At 38.4% G+C, this 20595-nt stretch overlaps 2 protein-coding genes and 1 long non-coding RNA gene across 4 annotated transcripts; 2 read left to right on the top strand and 1 right to left on the bottom strand.

Annotated features, from left to right (window-relative positions):
* Positions 1–148: 148 nt before the first annotated feature.
* Positions 149–3991, top strand: mix23 (mitochondrial matrix import factor 23). 2 transcript variants are annotated; one of them, XM_026179599.1, is made up of 5 exons: positions 149–409; positions 1796–1921; positions 2873–3019; positions 3527–3586; positions 3687–3991. In XM_026179599.1, exons 1-5 carry the CDS (start codon positions 359–361, stop codon positions 3735–3737), a joined length of 435 nt encoding a protein of 144 aa, XP_026035384.1. In that variant the 5' UTR covers positions 149–358; the 3' UTR covers positions 3738–3991. The 2 variants fall into 2 exon arrangements, with proteins under 2 accessions (XP_026035384.1, XP_026035385.1); XM_026179600.1 differs by lacking the exon at positions 149–409 and adding an exon at positions 1156–1396.
* Positions 3992–9691: 5700 nt separating this feature from the next.
* Positions 9692–10632, top strand: LOC113029733 (uncharacterized). The gene is made up of 2 exons (XR_003273485.1): positions 9692–9960; positions 10081–10632. It is a non-coding gene; the product is annotated as an uncharacterized LOC113029733 (long non-coding RNA).
* Positions 10633–15432: 4800 nt separating this feature from the next.
* On the bottom strand, positions 15433–16873 carry LOC113029732 (cystatin-B-like). The gene is made up of 3 exons (XM_026180723.1): positions 16732–16873; positions 16541–16642; positions 15433–16006 (listed from the first exon to the last, which is right to left on the bottom strand). Exons 1-3 carry the CDS (start codon positions 16798–16800, stop codon positions 15878–15880), a joined length of 300 nt encoding a protein of 99 aa, XP_026036508.1. The 5' UTR covers positions 16801–16873; the 3' UTR covers positions 15433–15877.
* Positions 16874–20595: the final 3722 nt, after the last annotated feature.

Genomic DNA, 20595 nt, shown 5'->3' with positions numbered 1-20595 from the left:
GACAGCGTCCATACGGATCGGGTAGTGACAGCCCTGTGGCTGTGGTTGGGTCTTTGCTTTCGCTAGGTTGTGGTTGAATTATTAGGAGTCTCAAGCAGGGCTGCTGGGAGTTAAGCTAAAGTTGAGAAGAACAAGTGGAAAATGTATTAGTATAAATGGCGCTATTCACTATAGTTGCACTTTTATCTATTTTAATATATTCACTTTGCGTTAATACGTGCGGCAGATGTTAATTTGTGAATGCGGCAAAAACAAATAAATAGCATTTAGGCATTATTAAAGCCTTTCCGTGCAGGCACTTTCTTGGACAGCCACCTCCACCACCAGTGATCCTGGTGAAGGACCCGTGCAGTCCACTATGGCGGCGCCCGGTGGAAGTTTAAACTGTGAGGACTATTCAATGTTTCAGGTAACGTTAACGACTGATTAATTGATCCGTGCAGGCCGATCACGCACCGACGGCCAGTCGAATCACCGCCTCCCCCGCAATTCATTTGCCGCGCTGTTTATTTTGTGCGAGAGCCAATGAATTGGTGACCCTCCTGATTACTAAAGACCTGCACGAGTTCAAGGAGGCACAGTACTCAGAGCTTTCAGTATGTGGATCAACATACCCATGCAGCCTTTAATAACTGACTCTTTAAACTGGCATAATCTACTTATAGATGTCATGGTTTGGTATATTGTTTTATTTTGTAGATTTATATTTTTATGCTAGAACCTCACTGAACTCGCTTTGCATAATTCATAACTAACACACGTACATTTATTTATTCCATATAGGCTGTTTATGAGGCTTTGGAAAGTCATTTTAGCGCCTATCTCCAGGCGGCAAAAGCACTCTTTCTTCTGATTGGTCAGCTTTTGCAAGCCAGCAGAAGGGCAGCGCTTATCTTTTTATGTGCGGATGCCAGAATACACACAGCTGTATCTGATTAAAAAAGAGCCTCATGCATTACTGCTGACAAAAAAAAGTACATATTTCAGATTCTTTCACTCAGAAGTCCTCTCAGAGTACGGAGGGTACAGACCAAAGCTATTTTACTTTTTATGAGTAAACCATATGTAGAAGTAGAGTTAGCTTGTAGAAATTAAGGGGGGAAAGCCCTGTTCTTAGTTACATGTAAGCTTGCCTCTTATTCTAACATTAAATTTGAAGATTTAGAAGTTTGGCTTCTTTTTCTTGGTGGTTTTGGAGATGATCATTCATGCTGTCAGTTTGTTTGTTTGGCGAGCAAAGCATCGAAACCACAGTTAAGAAAATAAACAACAACCAATAGCAGCCTATTAGTGTGTTCCTAGAGCTGATGCAATCCCCCCACCCCACTGTCTACACTTTGCCATGCTGTTCCTATAGCAGATGACCATATAAGGAAAGCGGTGGAAACAGAGCATTGTGAGCACAGAATATTACATTAACCCTTTACCTTTTTGCTGAACAAATATGTAAATTCAGTTCAACAGGTTCAAATTTATATTAAACATGTATTTCTCTCATGGTAGAAGGCTAAAGATGTTTGGATCCCTCCTTAAAAGTATATCAGCTGCTAAATGAGCCTTGTTAATCTTGCCTGCCATCTTGCCCTCTGTTATAAACACGATACATAAACTTATTTCCTTAAGGAAGCAACGTGTTTCGAACCACCATTTTTGGGTGGGGGGTACAGTTGTATCAGATTTAAATCTGATTCCATCTTAATGAGACAAAAGACAGCATATCGTGTTACAAATGTATTTAGTTTTAGTTGAAGTAAAACTGCTGACTCTTTTTGTGTACTTCTGTGTGTTATTTCAGGAGGTACTGAAGGTGATGCGCACTATAGACGACCGCATTGTCCATGCCCTGAACACCACCGTGCCCACAGTCTCCTTCTCAGGCAAAGTGGATGCCACACAAACCTGCAAACAGCTCTATGAATCTGTGAGTGTGACCACCAGGTCTCACCACGTTGTGAATTCAAATTCCCATTGTTGTCATTGCCACACAAACAACAAAAACGTTACCACAACAATAAAGAATAAATAAATGGCATATTTTAAACAGTGAACATAACACCTGGGAGTTTGGTTATGTAACGCAATGGCAGGGAGAGGTGCAGAGGGGACCTGTTAAGAAGTCAGTCTAACATCAAGTGTCTGAGAAACAATTTCAAGCAGCCTCTTTAAACTTGCCTTAAATCTTCACATAGAGTCAGGGATGAACTGATTCAAATTCAGTCTTTCATTTAAGTTCAGTTTCATTTCAAAAAACAGCGTTCACCTCAAGGTAAAGACACCACAATATTAGGGAAAACCTCAGTAATCAGACGATCCCCTGTGAGCAAGCACCTGAAGAACTCCAGTGAAGTAAAATGACGCTGAGGGAGGTGTGGCCCTCTAATGCACATGTGGTGATAAGCCAAAGGTTACTGTGGCTTAACAAAACTCAAGAATTCATACTCTAATTATGACAGTTTCCAAATTTTGGTCAACTAATGACATTTTTGTATTCAAAGAAGTAAAAGATCACAAACAATATGGCAAAATAAGGGTCTACACAGACCAGCGTTCAGTGCCATAAAACTCAGGAAGAGAGCTTGATGTCATAATCCACATCTGGTCGCATGCTGAACTAGTCATAGTTGCTTACTTTGGAAATGCTGTGCTGCCGGGTATATGTGTGTGAAGCATCCCTGTTTCAGAATTGGTCCATGTTTCGCAGCGTCATCCATATCTGAATAATTGTCTTGTGTGAGAATCAGCTGTTGTCCTCCAAAGTCTTCGCTGCAGGAGCCATAAGAGTCTGAACAGACAAGAAAGCTGGCATGAAGTCTGTGAAGGCATGCAGAAATATTAATCTCATGTGTGCGTGTGTATTTCTGTTTTCTCACAGATGATGGAGGCTCATCTTAGCAGAGACAAAGCTATCAAGGCTTGTATAGCTCAAACATCAGAGGTGGTGGGACAGCTGCGTGAGCAAAGAGCAAAAGACAATGAAAACATGGCACTAATCAAACAGCTCAGGAAGGAGCAAACCAAAGTAAGTCCTGTCTATAAAAATTCCATGTTTTTTTTTTTGTTTTTTTTTTACATTCTTAATGTAGTTTTCTTGTCATTTTTTCTTTAAATCTGTCTATAGCTGTTCAGTTGCATTATGGGAGATGTAGGATTCTGTGTTTCTGCAGTTTTTGCCCATTAAAACAAATACAAATAAGGATATGTTGCTTTCTGTTGCTTCATTGTTGTTGTAGGTTTAGCAGCTATCTCCACTGAATCCACTGTGGATGCGTTTAATTTAGTTTTTCTGTGCTGTGAGGATCATAAATGAAATGTAAACAAATATCTTAAACTTGAAAAAAGCTTGAAATTTGAAAATATAGAGGAAACCTGCTGCAGCTGACTGAACCTGCAGGGCTAAATGCATCAAGTAACCACTGAGGAAATATAATCCTTCTCTTTTTAAAATTTTTTTTGAATAAACAGACCCTGTTATCTTATTAGAGCAAAATAATAATAGAAGTACTTTGTTTTTTTTTCCTGTCCCCAGTTAAAGCTGATGCAGTCAGAGCTGAACGTTGAAGAAGTTGTAAATGACAGAAGTCTGAAGGTACAGTTTGCTCGCTGTTCTCATCACTGACTCGTCCTACAGTCACACATAAATGAGCCGTCGTTATCGTGTGTTACTTACTGACGTTTCCTCGGTTCAGGTTTTCAACGAAAGGTGCAGAATCCACTACACGCCTCCAAAGGTGAAATGAAGTCCTGCTTCATGAAAGGAGCTCTTTCACTCGAGGTTTAAATCCAGGCTGGAGCTGAAACTGAACTGCTGCTGAGTCCTCGCTGCAGGCTGTTCACCACCCAGACATCTCTGACCTCTTCCCCGACACACAAATATATTCCAGCGTCATTACTGTATTAATTTACCATCATTGTAAAACAGTCGCCCGTGTGCTTCTTCCAAGACAAAATTATTGTACAAAAAAAGAGTTTTTTAAAAATTGAGTCAAATGTTTGTCTGAGTTTGAAATCATTTGTTGACCTTAGACATCCTTTTTACATGTATTGAATTCAAATGTTTACTATGCACTGTCTTCATCAGGAATTGGTTCAACAACTGCTGGGTTGATGGATTACTGTGACATTTTGGACGAGTCTTCATCAGTCCATCCCTCAGGATGGGATCTACAAGCTTTGATCATTCCTTAAGTTTTCATACAGTGTCAAAAATCTGTCCAAAAATTTGATTTGGTACCAAGCACCAGCAAAAAGAACGACACTTCCATCAGCCTCAAGTGTACCTTATAAGAAATCGCCAATCCTCCAAACTAAGCTGTCTTTGTTAAACGTGATCTGTTGTACTTGCTCAACAACAGGAGCTGTATTCACTACGTACGTTGGTATTTTAGTTTTTAGTGCTTCTGCCTTGATCTGATCATTTTCTCTGATTATCAGAGATGTAAAGATCTCTCAACAAGGAAAGGACTAAAACTTCTATTTCACGGAGGACGTGTGACTGATCGTAGTGTCATGGATGACACGTTCTATTACTATAATGTTTCCCGACTGAATAAACAGAAGCACTGCAGCGGTCTGTCGCAGCCTCCTGTCAGCAGAGTGATCACACAAGCTCCAGCAGTCCAGTACTTGCAGTTTGTTTCATTTCCACTGGAGGGCCCCACCTGATCACAAACGGGTATTAATGGTATTAATTATTGGTGGTTTAATAAAAGCTGAGTCTTCCTCCTCTTAAAACACTTGAGTAGATTTTCTTTCTAAAATTTCCACCATCAGAAATAAAGCAAGCAAATATATTTACTCCTGTGAGCTGTGTTTTCAAACATTTTTAGGCTGATGCAGATATTTCTTGAAACTTTTCTTACTTTTATGAACATAAATTCTCAAATTTCTTGGACCAAACCACACAGATGATGAACACAGCCAGTTAAAAATAAAAACATTGTGCTGTATGTTAAAAGACTTGCAGAGAAGTCATAAACATTTACTGAAGGTACTGGGATTGTCATTCCACGAACAAGAATATAATCAATCAAAATCAAACTTGCAGTAAATTATTGTTACCCTCCTTTACATGCTCTCACACTCTGTCTCGCAGATGTATTCAAGTCCTGTAACTGCAGAACAACTAAAGTCATTTATGGTGAATTTCCATGTGTAAGGAAGTTGTGGGAGAGCAGTACTTTCACACTTCCAAATAACAACAGAGTGTGATGAAACTTTCCAGTGAAACATTGGAAACAACACCCTTATTATTTGTTCTCTCAGATAAAACAGTGCATGGAAAACTCTGCAAACAGCAATGCTTCCATGTATTTTATATCACGTGTGTAAGCAGGTGGAAATTGTTTACGAGTGTATAAAGAAACTGAATCAATAAATGCATCCATGACAATTTGATAACTAGAGCAGAATATGTGCAAAACAGTACAGATGACAGCAGACTTCAGGAGGAGCCCATCTTTCAACATCTTTGCACTCTGCAACATTGCACCATGAATAAAAATATGCTACATGTGCTGTTTTTGTCTGTGTCATGTTGCTGCTGTCAGTATTGTCTGCATACATCTCTACCTACAGTTCGATTTGTCGGTTCAGCTTTTTTCAGTGAGATCCAGCACAGTCACCTGCTGCTGTGATTATTTTGTCTCATTATATTTTTTCTCCGTGTCATGTTTATGCTTCTGTAAGGAGAGGCATGGGCGTCTTCTCTTTTTCAGATTATTTATGACCTAATATGAAAATATAAACTTTGAAGAATCAATGTTTTTGATGTAAAATCCACCAAGAGTTTTTCTGCACTTTTCAGGTTTAATTAAATATCAACTTTTTCTCCCACCAATGACATTTACTTCATGTCAATAAAACCATGAATTCACATTGTCTATGAGAAATACGACTTCATGACTCAAGGAATCAACAATCAACAAAATATTTTACGATGCTTTATTTGTCATTTAAAAAATTGTTCACTCAACTGTACAGTGCTTATTGCGCTCAATAATTGTGGATTTAAAGTAATACACTGTTTATATGTTATTGCATTGAATTATTTGATGTTAACGGAATAGTACTTCTTTTTTTCCCCCATGAACAGCTATTTGGTCACATTGAGCAGCTGAAGTGTGATCAGATCAGAAAGTGTTGATTGGATCATCTTTGGTGCGGTTTTCCTCCACTTTAATCAGCTTAATCTCTTCTCCGTTATTTGGAAGGCTTTGAAAGAGGTCCAGATGAAGGTAACTGGGTCCACCAACATGAACCTGGAGTCAAGAGAGATGAAATGCTTGTAGTGTGTTGAAGACTGAGGATGTTCAGGAATTTGAAGAGCTGCCTACACGAATGAGTAGACTTCCCAGAATGGAAACAGCACTCTCTGTGTGGTTTGAGAAAACAGTCAAGTTGTTAAGAACTATGACTGAGAAGAATCCGCCCGTGTACAGCAGCAGGCTGCCTTCCTAGAATTTGGATATCCCCCGTGCGCTCGTCTCTGCATTATGTGCATTACCTCTCTTGGAAAATTAAAACCACAGCAGCTTTTTATAGTATTTTTCATTCACTATCAGCTTACACCAAAAGTCTATTCTGAAGAAGATTATTCAAAACATGCAACACAGTCACCAATCCCAGCAAATTCACCCTTAAGTCAGACTGTAAGATACAGAAAACAAAAGAGCTACATCTCAGACTCTACAGGCTTCAGTTAGCATGTTAAATGTGAAAGTTCAGTCAGAAAAAGACTGAACAAAAACGGCCCGAGTTGAGCAATTAACCAAAGTGACAAACATTGCTCTAAATAATACTCCCCTAATCCAAGTAGTCACCCAAACCTGGACGTGGATTTAGAGGCCTGAGGGCCATCTCACACATTTATTCAGAATAAAGCAAGTTTAAATTAAAATTAATTGTATTTTACATGTTGGTGCAATGTTTAGGATGAGATGGAGATATAACACTCATGCACCCCGAAAATTATGAAGGTCTAAATATGTGTCAAAGGGACTCACTGAACATCAGTGGATTTCTATGGGGCAAACGTACTTAAAGCAGCCACTGTGACCATTGCTGCAGAGCAGAATGAATGATACTGATGGGGACTGTGAGGGTTTGTAGTTAAATTCCTGCTCTTACAGGATCAGTGAGTGTCTGTTTAAAGATTATTAACATACTTTTACATCACTATGGAACACCAGCATTTCTGCAGAGGACAGAACCACCTGCCTTAATCTACCATGATGCTCTGTGCTATGTTATCATGGCAATATGAAGTCAATTAAATACAAATGTAGAAAAATGCACATTTAAAAGAGGACAAGAAGACAGGCAACTGGAAGAGCTTTTGAAGCAGGAAAACTTTTTATGGATTTCTCTTAATTTAACTGGAAATTTTGCGAATACAAGTCAAGGAGGAAACAAGGAGGCAGGTTGGATTATATTTGAGGACAGGACGCACGAAGGAGAAGCATGAGGAGAGAGGAAACAGCAGAGCGATGGTGCAGGGCTAATCGTGGGTCAAGTCGAAGAAGCAAGCATCAAAACTGTGAGTAAACATAACACACAAAGAGGTAAAAATGACTGTGCTGATAAAGGAAACATTACATTTGGTTAGTTTGGGGTCTGCAGCTTCAGGTTTGTGGGTTCAGTTGGTCTCAAAATTGAGGAAAGACAAAAAATGTTTCTTTTGAAAGGTTGTTGGAGGATTTTTACTGTAAGAAATATCCGGGTGTGCAACTGCTTTTATTTAAAAAACAACAACAAAAGTTGAATTTTATTTATTCACATTGGAAAGGGAAAATTGGAGGATCAGAACAATAATGTGGCCAAATTTACTGTTTCCTTAATCAGAACAATAATTTTGATCTGAACTAGAAATTTTGAAATGGGTTATTTTCTTTCTTCTCTACTGATCACTGTGTCACATGTTGAGTTACTTGTCAGTCTACGTTAATGTTAATGGTAATTTAAAAAAAAATGCAGTTTGTTCATAATTTTGTAGAAAAAGACTCTGCACCTGTGAAAAAATTAGGTATCCACACCCCCAAAATCACTGTAGATCAGAGTAGCTAAGCCCTGGTTAACTGCAATTAACAGGAGATGAAAAATATTGGAATGATTGAAAGAAACAAAGATTGCTTTAGGGTTTGAAGATTTGACTTTCTTATTGAAAGAGACGAAAACAAATCTATGTGTCTCACTGAGAATAAAACTGAAAGCTTAAAAGATCTGGAAGTCCAACTGTTGTTATACAAATGTGCAAACTTGTTTTAATGACATTAGAAAGAAAAATCAGGTGTTTAAAAAGGTAATAAATAAAATTGATTTTTATTTTACTTGAAAAAAATGATGTTGGTTAGCGCGGCTGTATTTTGAAAAATGCTGGGTCACCAGTAGGCTGAGATTTAATGTGATAAACTGAGGATAGGTAATATAATCTACACACTCGCTATTATTGTTGTAATCCATACACCAGGTAATATTTTATCAAACATCAATCATAATTGGTGATCGATGCAAGTTTTAAGCAATAATATTTATTTGCATTCACAACTAATTTACAAAATATAAAAAGAATCTTGTTTTTTTAAGAAAAAAAGACGTTTCTAACTGACTTCAAACTTTTGAGCTGTAGAGGAGATTGATGAGCGCGCAATAAAGTGAACTTGTTAGGGAGAGTTTGCAATCAACTCAATTTTTGATGATAGACACAGCTAAAAAATGAGCGTCTTTTGGACACTGATGTGTGAACTGATCACATGGTTATAAACCAGGTGAAAATTGACTTCAAAATTTTGAGCTGTAGTGTAGATTGCAATGATAGCGTATAGTTATCTATTACAGAAGAATACATAAAATTATAAGGACAGAGAGACACTGTTAAAAAGTTATGAGCTGTCTTGATGCAGAGAAAGTGGAGTTTGTCATCCTTGAATGATGGGATTAAATGGATTGAATGATGCTCTGGCTCTGTGCTCAAGTTCAGACATAGGCTTTAAGCAACCATGAGCCACTGATACGCGTGATAGATTAATCAGCATGTATCAAGTGGGCTTGTTAAACAGCTCTGATAGGAGAAAGTCAATGAGCACGCAATAAAGTGGACTTGTTAGGGCCAGTTTACCATCAGCCTTGCTAAAGTTGAACTTCATTTGTATTTAAAGACAGACTTTAAAGAAAATAAAAAATTGGCTTTAATGTAATATCACATGAAGGTTATCAGTAATGTTTTCACAGCTTTAATCAAATCATTCATCATCCATAAGTTGTGATGGAAAAATGTCTGCAAGCGTGCAGGAGCCCACTTTTAGAGACAATCACTCCTGTGTTATAATCTTAATTGAAGTTCATCAGGTGAGATGACCAATAGATGATAAGAAATATACTCTTACTAATTATTAGAGTTGAAAAGTACTTTGCTAAGCAAAATTAAATGAATTTATGTTGGAACTTGAACTTTTAATATAAAAATTTCATTTGGTGATGTATTTAAGTTTCACACATTAGAAATCTGTGTTTATCATTTATTTTGGTTGTAATCTGAGTTTAGTGTTTATTTGTGAGCGTTGTTTTTATTTGCACGATTTTACTCTGTTTGTATCACATGTTTTTAGTCTTTTATTTTTACATTGTTTTAATCCACTGTGGATTGGCTGGGCATGGGACAAATGAGCTGATAGTGCTCACCTGCTGAGGCATGGGTGTGTCCAGTGGTGTCCTTTCAGCTGTTTAAAGGCCTTATTAAAAGGAAGCAAGCTGAGCACTGGAAGGAGAGAGGCCCTAGATTGGAAGAGGAACGCATGAAGGCCAGGTGGAAAAGAGGGAGCCGCTGTGTGATCGTGGGGGTGCGACGCCTCATCTGGAGACCCGTCAGCGTGATGTGGTCACCCAGTCCCGACAGCAGGAACGGCAGCAGTAGGAGACAACGTGTGTGATTGACATCAGGGCAGATGTATACCACTGCCTGCATTTGTGAGTAGCATCTCACTGTTGTTCACTGGGTGCAGCCGTGTTGGGAGAGGGTCACCATGGCTTTAAGCCAGGGCAGCTTCTGGGATGATGGTTCTGGCTCCTATTTGTTTTAACTTGCAGGTGATGGCGTGAGGGGAGCCGCGGTGGTATCGAGCGATGGACTCCAATGCAGAATGCGAACTGGGCTGGGATGTGATGGGTCCAGTGGACGGACGAGACTGGGACAGGAGGCTCCTCGTCTGCCTGGCATGAGGCTGGCGTGGAGCCCGCTCAGCAAGAGGAATTTCTGTCCAGCTCAAGAACACACAAGGAATATTCATCCTGGGTTGTGGGACTGGGTAGGATTTTGTGCATGAAGAGAATTGTATTTTTACCAGTTTTAGAATAATCTTTTCTAGTCTCGGTGGGAATTTTAGCATATTGAGAAAAATGTTGTTGTGAATTGGCTTGATTTAAATCAAATTGAACTGCATTCAATTAAAGCCAAATATAACTTGTAATCAAATCTATTCAAATGTAAAGTCATCTCACTCAATTTGGACAACTAGCACTAAAAGATACACTGACATCCTCTGTTTCCCAATCAGCAGATCAGAGGTTGCTGTTTTATTTGTCACTCCATACTTGAATGGTTTTATCCTGTTTATAAATAAACACTTAAAAATGACATTACTTCATTGTATGATTAATTCTTTGTCTGTGTTAGTCCTTTAAATGTTCCTCCATAATTATTCTAGAGTCTTTACAGTGTTCAGCGACTGCTGTGAATCCACCTGTTCACAGGAGATCACAGGAAGATGACACCAAACATCAGAAGATGTTATCGTGCGCCACAGTAAAAGGGTGGTTTCTTGGGATTAAAAGCACATAATAAACTACATCAGAAGCTCACACAAAGCAGGAAATAAGCAGGCAGCACTTCATCTGCTAATGCACGTTTTGCACTTTTATTGTTGTCTCATTCACTAACAGCTCAATGGTGCAAGATTACCATACAGAGAATTAGGATATCTGCATGACACATCTATGCTATACAGCGAATGGATTATAATTATTACAAATACAGTAAACATATTTACATTTTAGTTCAAGCTCCATACAACATAGATATTTACAAAGTATGAAAATGAAACCGGTCTGACAAGTGATGTACAGCGTTAATGACGGGTTTTTTCTCCTTTTCTTTTGGTGAACAGATCTGAAAGGGGGCGGGGTTAACTGATATTAATTGTCAGAGGGGGAAAATATCATGGCTAGTTTTGTTTGAAAGGCATCAGCGGAAAAACAAACACACAGAAAAAAGTGATGAGGTGAAGAAAGACACATTAAGTGTGCTGTCGTTTTAAATGTCACAAGCTACTTTGTATAGTCCTATATCCCTGATATTAGAAAAAATTAAAATGAGTTAAAATACACCTTTATTTTGATAGAGTTCAGATGGATGCCTAGCATGACTAATGAGTAGATAACCCCCCCCCCCAAAAAAAAAAAAAAAAAAACAGACTTCTAATTCACTCGAACCGCTTTTTAATAAAGAGGAAGCACTAATGTAACTCACCTCCTCAGTCGAGGTGCAGGGGGTTACATTTTAGGTCTCCTTTTCCTCCCCCCCCCCCCCTCTCTCTTACATTCAAACCCTCTCTTAGTTCACACTAGAACAGGCCGCCACACCATCATTTGGTTTAATATGAGTGGAACAACTAAACCGCACAGACTTTATTTGACCAGTTAGTTGAACCTTTTATTAATATGTGCAAAGAGCTGCAAACTAATATATATATACACTGCAAACAATAAATACACAATCCAAACTAAAAACACCTCTGCAAATGAAGTGGAAACGTTTGCTCCGGCGGCGCTTCGCATCAACGTGTATATGAGGCACTTTTGAGACTTGATCTGTGCATATGTGCATCTTTGATGTGCAGCTCAGAGATCCACAATCCAGCACGTTTCTGTTTCTCTGACCGTCAGGCTGGCTGAACCGAGGTCACGTCAGAGCTTTGTTTTTTATCTATATGTAACAGACAGTCGGTTCCTCTCCTTCCACGCATTTCATACGACACAGCAGGCAGACTGCTGGTTGGTTGACCAGAGTATTTTAATGTCTGTCATTAACACATCTCCAAACAAAACGTGAAAAATAAAATGACAGTGCCATCTAGTGACATTTTAAGAATACTGACAGTTAAATGTTATCAGGTTTTAAATGGAACATGAAAAGACCGACATACATTAAAACACACGTGGAAAAATGATAATTGAGTAGATTTGTTTGATGGTTGTGAGAGTAAAAACATCTGAAGGTTCAGTTACTTTGTCTCTGTACTTTGGTAACACTTCAGTGCTACCAAAGTGAACTTTCTGTTCACAGACACAAATTACACCTTTCTTGGCGCTGTCGGTCTTGCGTGCTGCACGATAACATTCAATATTTAGTATTTACTGTTATTTACACTAAGCTAGATTATTGCGACGGTGTTGTGTTTATTCTGTTGCTCTCTTTTTTCTTTTCTCAACAGGTGATCCATGTGATTTTTTTAAGTGCCCTTTCTCACTGTCCCTCTTTCCCTCGCTCTCTTTCTTTATTTCTCCCTTTCCTATCCTGAAGTCATGCCTGTCCCATCTGTAACAACTGAAAATAAAATAAAATAAATAAATAAATAGTAATAACGAAGGTCAATCAAATAGACCAATATGGCAAGGCCGTGATGATCCACTTGGTAACATAAATCTGTTGGGCATCTGTCTTGGCCTTCAGACAATAATTCTGATGGCTAAAGAACCAAAACGGGACAGGCAAAAAGGAAAGGAAAGGAAAGGAAAGGAAAGGAAAAAAGAAAAAGGTTGGATGGGATCTTTGTCATGATGGTCTTCCACACCAGTAACTACGGCTTCTCCTCCATAACATGGAAGCTTCTTACAGACCCTCAGATGAAGGTAGCTGCATCCTCCCACATGAGTCAAATCAGAGGAAACTTGTACTTGCTGAACACTGAAGATCTTCAGTAAGGTGTTCAACAGTGGATCTCACAAGTAACTCAGTCCATAAACACTTTCTTTATTTTCTTTAAGTAATAATCAGTAACATGTACTTTATGACATAAAGTATGACATAGACTCTTTGCAGGACCAGTAGAGTCACCCACATGAAAATAAGAATTAAATAAATTATTAATTAATAAATTACTTAATCCTCCATATCCATTGATTTATTAAGTACGACGCCTCACTCAGTAAATTGAAAAAAAAAAAACAAACAACAAAAATCAAATTGCACATGATTAACAAAGAGAAGTGTCAGTCACAAGATCAAACAAACACTGACTAATGGTAAAGTCTGCTAATAAAATACTGCTGACAACCTATTGACCACCTTTCATGTGTACTTTTAGCCACTGAAAGCCTGCAGAGCTCCACTGGATGGACAGCACCATTCTTACAATAAATATTCCCTTTGTGCCCTGTGGATGGAGGCAGTGCTGCACTGGACAACTCCCTTCAGGGCAGAAATGTTTCAGCACAGGAGATAAAATTATAAATTTTGATTGTTTTGAGATGAGGAATGAAATTCTGTCATCTCTTAAAAATCGAAAAAGTTGAATTCAATCAATAAGGGACTCTCGACTCAGGTCAGACTGAACTGTGCTTTATTTTAGGTCACTTTCAGAAAAGGATACCATGCTAAATGAAATATAACTCTCCAAATGATGCTACAATAAACTCTCCAACATTAAAGAACATGGGATGTGGGGGGTAAACAACAACAACAACAATCTTTATTTATAGAGCACATTTAAAAGCCTTGGGCATACCAAAGTGCTTTACATAAAACAATAAAAGGTTCAAACATTGATAACGGATAAATAAAAATAACGAGTTATGTTCATAGATAAAAGCTACCAATAAGAATGACTACAGCACATGGGTAATAGCAAGATAAAAGCTGTACCACCATAATAAAAGACACCAATAGAAAGATGGGAGGGAATTAATACAAGAGGTCAATAGGTCACAGCAACCAAACAAACAAACAAACAAACAAACCAGCAATTAAAAGGTGGAGAAGGCAAGTTTAAAAAGATATGTTTTAAGCTGTGATTTAAAAGAATGAATAGAATCAGATGCCCGGATGCCAATCGGGAGATTGTTCCACAGCACAGGTGCAACAAGAGCAAACGATCGATCACCTCTAGTCTTAAGTCGAGATCTGGGCTGAGCCAGCAGTAACTGTGACGATGACCTTAAAGCCCTGGCAGGAGCATAAGGGTTTAAAAGGTCCTTAAGGTAGCTGGGTGCAGTGTTGTTAGTAATTTTAAAAGTAAACAACAAAATTTTAAATTGAATACGATATTTGACAGGCAACCAGTGCAGATCGGCAAGGACAGGAGTAATGTGGGCAAACTTGCTGGTTTTAGTTAGAATGCGAGCTGCAGCATTCTGAACTGTCTGTAATCTCAGTAAAAGGGAAGAGTGGAGACCACAATAAAGTGAATTACAATAGTCTAGCCTCGACGTTACAAAGGCGTGGATGAGCTTTTCGAGATCTTTATGCGGGATATAGCGCCTAGCCTTAGAGATAAGACGAAGCTGGTAAAAACTAGATCTGACAACAGCAGACACTTGTTTGTCAAATGAAAAGGAGCTGTCAAATAAGACACCCAGATTCCTGACAGTATCAGAGAGAGAACAACTAAGAAAACCAAAGGCATCCCGGAGTTTGGCACGAAGGGCATTACTACCAAAAATCATAATCTCGGTTTTCTTCTCATTAAGGATAAGAGAATTCGACAACAACCACTTCTTGGCCTCAGACATGCATTCTCGGAGGCTATTCAGAGACAGAGCAAGATCGTCGTTTAGCTCAAAATAGAGCTGGATATCATCTGCATAATAGTGATAAGCAATATGGTATTTCTCAAAGATGGCACTTAAAGGAAGCAAGTATAATGAGAAAAGGGTAGGGCCCAGCACAGATCCCTGGGGGACACCACAGCAAACAGGTACAGCCGAGGAAGAGGATGTAGCCAGATGTACCGTAGAGAGCCGATTGGAGAGATAGGATTTAAACCAATCCAGGGCAGTGCCCTTGATGCCTACAGTGTGCTCAAGTCTCGCTAATAAGATATTATGGTCAACCATGTCAAATGCCGATGATAGATCCAAAAGCACTAAGACTGAGGGGCGTCCGTTGTCAGCCATTAGTAGGAGATCATTGAAAACACGAAGCAATGCTGATTCTGTGCTGTGATGTTGTTTGAAGGCCGATTGAAATTTATCATTTATATTATTACTTACAGTTCAGTCTCACATGGTTATTGCTACAAGAATGTAAAATATGTTTGATAAGCAATCAAACCTGAACCAAATCAATATGACAGGTCTGCAAATTTTTTAGCTGAAGGGGGAAAAAGTGCATGATTGGAGAAACTTAAATTTTTGTAAAACACTCCAGAAACATGTCTTAAAAAAACATGAAAGGAGTATTCAAACCATATAAACCTGAATATAAAGAATGTAAATATTATTTTGGGAGTTTGAAAAGACATAACATTGTGTGCTAAAATCCATGAATCAATTCAGAGCCTGGAGACATGCTTGCAGTTGAGTTTTACTGCAAACATTGTCCATATCAGGAAAGAGATATGCGTTTGGCTTCATTGTGACAAATGAAGAAATAGAGTCTGCTCCTGAAACTGCAGGCATTTCACAGATCAGAAACAATAACAGAAAAATTATCGGCTTCATTTATTTACCCACCTCGTATTTAACTGATGTAATTTGCCTTCTATTATCTGCAGTATGTTATTATATATAAGTAAGGAAAACTTTCCCCACATGAAGCAGCAGGTTATTAATGGATTACAATGAGAGCACAGGCTGTAGGCACTGATGCTTTGGCTGGTTCATCTTCCCATTAGAAGTACTCAATACTGTCCCATTGACTCTTGGGGTGCTGCAGATCGGTCAGCTCGAGCTCTTCTACATCACATGGGAGTTTCTCGTAAACACGGAGGTGAACATATTCTTCATCTCCCACATAGACCTGCAAGGAAGTACATGGAAAGTTAAAGGAGATGCTTAATGTGCACATAGAAGTGCTGATCATTTTAACACAGCTGTGGTAATTAATGTAAGTCACACTAGCCAAACAACATGCTAACATGTGGAAAAGGAGAATCAATGTCTTCATATATAGAGAGTGCATGATGGCTCTAATGTTCACAAACAGAACATTTGTTGATTTCTTTTCATGGCTGAGACAGTATGAAGTGCACACGGATTTTCATTTTCTTTTATAGGTTTCTCTCAAATTTTAAATACATTTCAGCAAAATTTGGCTGGAAGCAGCAGTGATGAGTAACACTTCAGGCTAGAAAGTCAAAAACTTTTGTATGAACCTCCATATAAATATAAAACCACATAACTACAGAATGAAAAAAAATCACTGATCATTGCTTTAGTTTTCACTTGAGAGATCAGATTATCTACCATCAATACTCTTATCGATGATATTTTATTATATTGAAGAGCATTGTAGTGTTGCCACTGTGCTCACTGCTTGTATTACAAACATTACCTTAATGAAGTAGTTGGTCCCAGCTACGACCTGTGTTTTGTAGCTCTGTGCAATGAAAACCTTGAAGTTTCTCTCGGCTTTCTGCTCTGCGTGAGGTTTCATCTGAATAAAAATTACAATAACATCAACAAGAAGCACAGGCCCCGTGTGTGCATAAAGTTGTGAGTGTAAAATCTCTCTTTTCTACTCACTGCATCACAGATCTTCTGAACTTCTTCATCAGCCTCCTTTTCCTCGGTCAGCCCTCCGCACATCAGCATTTTGACAAGTTTTTTTGGTGGTGGAAAACGACTGAAAAGTGAAAAAACGTACACAGAGCCTGCTTTTATGGGGTGTTCAGTGAGTCAGTGAGTCATGGGGCGATTAGAGGGGCGGTATTTGTAAAAGGTCATGTAAAAAAAGTGTAAGAGAGGGAGAGAGAGAGAGAGAGAGAGAGAGAGAGAGAGAGAGAGAGAGAGAGAGAGAGAGAGAGAGACTCATTTTGTGTTTATAGGATACATCTCTTAAGTATCTCTTAAATATTCATACACAAATATTTAGGCCCTTCCCTTTTTCCTGCGTGCTCTCGAGTCTGCCAGGATGTGAAAATACAGGGTGTGAGCTGCAATGTTTGGAGAGGGTCACACATGAATCACGGCCTAAAAAACTGCTTTCAGCTCTTCCTTTCTAGTTATCGTACATCTGACACCTAAACCTCAGTAAACCACAGTTCCCCAGAGTACCGAGTGGAGACTGCTCTCTGTGGTTCAGACATTATTTTATTGCTGTTATTTGTTGTTTATGGCAGTAGAATTAGATTTTACCCAGTTACCTACTTTTTTTTTAAAACTGGGGGTCTCTTCTTGTCACATACTTTCAATGAAAATTTAGAGGGCCTCTGCCTGATTAGTACTCTTTTAAAGTTCAAATTTAGAGCTGTTAATGTTAGATGCAAAAATAAAAAAAAACTAAAAGGAGACTTGAGCAGCAAAATAAAACAGAGAGATGAAAAACTGGACACAAGCTAAAAAAAAACCCCAAACAGACAAAATGGGCAATGGCCACCTAAAGATGAGGACAGACATCAAAGAGACACAAATAACACAGAAAAGCAAAACCAGTGCACACATAGATCAAACAAGCTCACTCACATGACATCACTGCATTTGCTCGTAAAATTACTCTTTGTCTTGTAATTGCACATGATCTATGTTGTGTCCACTTGCTTGTGTTCTATCCAGCTAGGTCAGGTGTTGGGTTCCTTATTGAACAGGTACCACAATGGTTCTGGTGCGTACAGGAATCAGGGCAACTCTAACATTAAACCCCTTCTGCTGTTACTGTGGATGTTGATGTTAAATCTCTGAGCTATCGTGCTTTTATAACTTAAGAAATATTTCCAAGTCACACTTTAGTGTGTCATGCTCAGAATTACTGTTATTCATGCCTTTATTTCATCATGTCTGAATTATTGTAATTCATTGCTCACTTTTCTTAAAAAAACAAAACATTGGGATGTCTGCAGGCTTCTGACTAAGTCTTCTAAGTACTCACAACACGCTGTTGCTAATTCAGTTGCTAATTCAACTGATTCCCCATTAACTTTAACCTAAGATTCTGATTTTGACTTTCAGAGCTCTGCATTGAAGAGCATCAATAAAGTTTTACATCCACACATTTCCCAAGGTCATGTGATCAGGTCATGCTGGCTGTGCAGCATACAAAGCTGAGAACTGAAGGAAACAGAGCTTTTGCAACAGTGGGCCCACAGACTGTAGATCTTTAGTTTTCAGTAGCACTTTTCTTTTTCACCACACTGTGGAACTCTCTCCCACTGAGCTTTAGATATGTGGACTCGATGGTCTGTTAAAAAGCAGCTAAAAACTCATATTTAAACCCTTTTTAAGGTAACTTTATACTTTGTAACTTTAATTACTGCATATATTTTGAGATTTTAAGGATTCTTCTTTTTGTTTTGCTTTTTTGTTTTTCTTAATGTCTTAGATGCTTGATTGAGTGTTGATACACTATTTTCTCTGTGTTCTACAGATACTAGAAATTAAACAATCATCAATAATCATTTCGACAGTAAAACAAAATTATTATTCTTGAAAGTCATTTTAAATAACAAAATGAAACAGAAGGGAAACACAATGAAATGTTAGGGTGATCACTGAGCAGCCTTCTAACATTACCATGAGGTATAAATTAGTTACATTCAGTTAGCTCAAGCATTTATATAACATTAGCCACTGCATGTTAGCCTGATTTTCACAACGACAACAGATGTCTCAAACAAATAGACAGCATGCGTATATAAGAAGGATAAAATATTGGATTATATTTAACACTGAAGTCTTTAAACAGATCTACATGCTGGTCTATTAGATAAGTTGCTAAATATTTTAAGCATTTCTCCCTTTGTCTGAGTAACATAATTTGAATATCAACTCCAGTGAATCAGCTGACTTTTACTGTCTTTCTTATCAGTGAGGCAGGGTGCACGTGAAGCTTCTTCTCTGAAAGCTTGTGGCTCCCTGAGAGTCTCTATAAAACATTTAAAAGCACCACGATGTTCCAGGCAGGGCGAGTCCGAGGCTGCCGGGAAAAGTGAACATGGGGGAATATCTTTGACTTTCAAGGGTTGATTGATTGATTGAATCTTGAAAAACGTGTTGAAAAAGTACAACAACATAGAATTAAAAGAGACAAATGTTATGGGTTGTCCATAAATGCTAACCAGGCAGCACCCTCTCAACCTGAGCTGTGGCTGAAAAAGGCAGACAGGCCGGTTCATGTTTTTAATCCACAGAGAAACCTACCGCATACCTTGCGTATCAGCAGCTTCGTCCCATGATTCAACACTCGATAATGGAAGACAAATTAATATCAGAATTGACTGAGCCAGGCTATATAAAGTAGTTCAGGGTCAGCAGGAATCTAAAATGTTCTTTTTTAAAGGAGCCCAGCTGTGCTGCAACTCCCAGGCATTTACAATACTAACAAGCGCAGATGCATTGCGAGCACATGCCCTCCCTGAAATGTAACACATTTTTCTCTTTTGTACATGACTAGTGTCACCTGATCTGATCTTCTTCATTTTGTTGAACACCTTATGCTTTAGCCATGACTTGTGGATTTCCTATGTCACTGTTAAAAGCATTTTCAGATGAGATGTGGTGTGTTACGTTTACAACAGTTTATATTTCTCGGCAGTTACTTCATTTTCCGTCTTCGCACGCATCTCAGCATGAAGGCTATGGTCCCATTCACTGAACAGAAACACTGCAGAACAAAATGAGCAAACGAGACAAATGAGTCCAAAGTTCTTTTGCTGTTGACTCAATTCAGATGTCTTGAATTCAATGAACACTGGAGCCGAATGCTTTTAACAAAAAAAAAAATACTGTTTTACTTAAGTTGTTTAAGTCACTCCCACTCTCATATAGAAAGACTAACAGTTTAAGGTTGTGAATAAGGGAAGTCAAAGAATTGACATGTGCACATGACCTGATTTGTGCACTTGTGTGTCTATATTACGTTTAGTCTCAGGGGAACAGATGTCTTCTGTATGACCTTATCTCTGCAGATGCATGACTTGAGCCACTTGCTGACATTATCACATTCACAGGGATACTCCCTCACTCCCTCATTTCTCTGAACACATCAATGATGTAATCAATCGCTTAGTGAAGAATCGTTGTCCTGCACGTTCACCTACGAATTTAATAGATCATCTCAATTTCTTCAAACTAAAGATTCAGTCTTTTGAATAAATTGTTAACACAATCAGATTCACTTTCATTCAGAAAGTAAATCTGATTGTGTTGTAGCTGTGCTTCCCTTAACAAGATTAAATATCAACCCATACTTGGAGCAAATATTCCAAATACAGTAAATTTAATTTGGCGAAGTAGGGCATACAGGGAGTGCAGAATTATTAGGCAAGTTGTATTTTTGAGGAATAATTTTATTATTAAACAACAACCATGTTCTCAATGAACCCGAAAAACTCATTAATATCAAAGCTGAATGTTTTTGGAAGTAGTTTTTAGTTTGTTTTTAGTTTTAGCTAT

This window comes from Astatotilapia calliptera, chromosome 9, assembly GCF_900246225.1.
Source record: "Astatotilapia calliptera chromosome 9, fAstCal1.2, whole genome shotgun sequence".
NCBI lineage: Eukaryota > Metazoa > Chordata > Actinopteri > Cichliformes > Cichlidae > Astatotilapia > Astatotilapia calliptera.
This window is presented reverse-complemented; position numbering and strand designations above follow the sequence as displayed.

What these genes read in the sequence shown, in the direction of transcription:
- mix23 (XM_026179599.1), top strand. Translation starts at nt 359, where the DNA reads ATGGCGGCGCCCGGTGGAAGTTTAAACTGTGAGGACTATTCAATGTTT. An exon ending in GCAAACAGCTCTATGAATCT is followed by an intron (nt 1,922 to 2,872) that starts GTGAGTGTGACC and finishes GTTTTCTCACAG; the next exon opens with ATGATGGAGGCTCATCTTAG. An exon ending in TAAATGACAGAAGTCTGAAG is followed by an intron (nt 3,587 to 3,686) that starts GTACAGTTTGCT and finishes TCCTCGGTTCAG; the next exon opens with GTTTTCAACGAAAGGTGCAG.
- LOC113029732 (XM_026180723.1), bottom strand. Translation starts at nt 16,800, where the DNA reads ATGCTGATGTGCGGAGGGCTGACCGAGGAAAAGGAGGCTGATGAAGAA. An exon ending in TTCAGAAGATCTGTGATGCA is followed by an intron (nt 16,643 to 16,731) that starts GTGAGTAGAAAA and finishes ATTTTTATTCAG; the next exon opens with ATGAAACCTCACGCAGAGCA. An exon ending in GGACCAACTACTTCATTAAG is followed by an intron (nt 16,007 to 16,540) that starts GTAATGTTTGTA and finishes ACTTCCTTGCAG; the next exon opens with GTCTATGTGGGAGATGAAGA.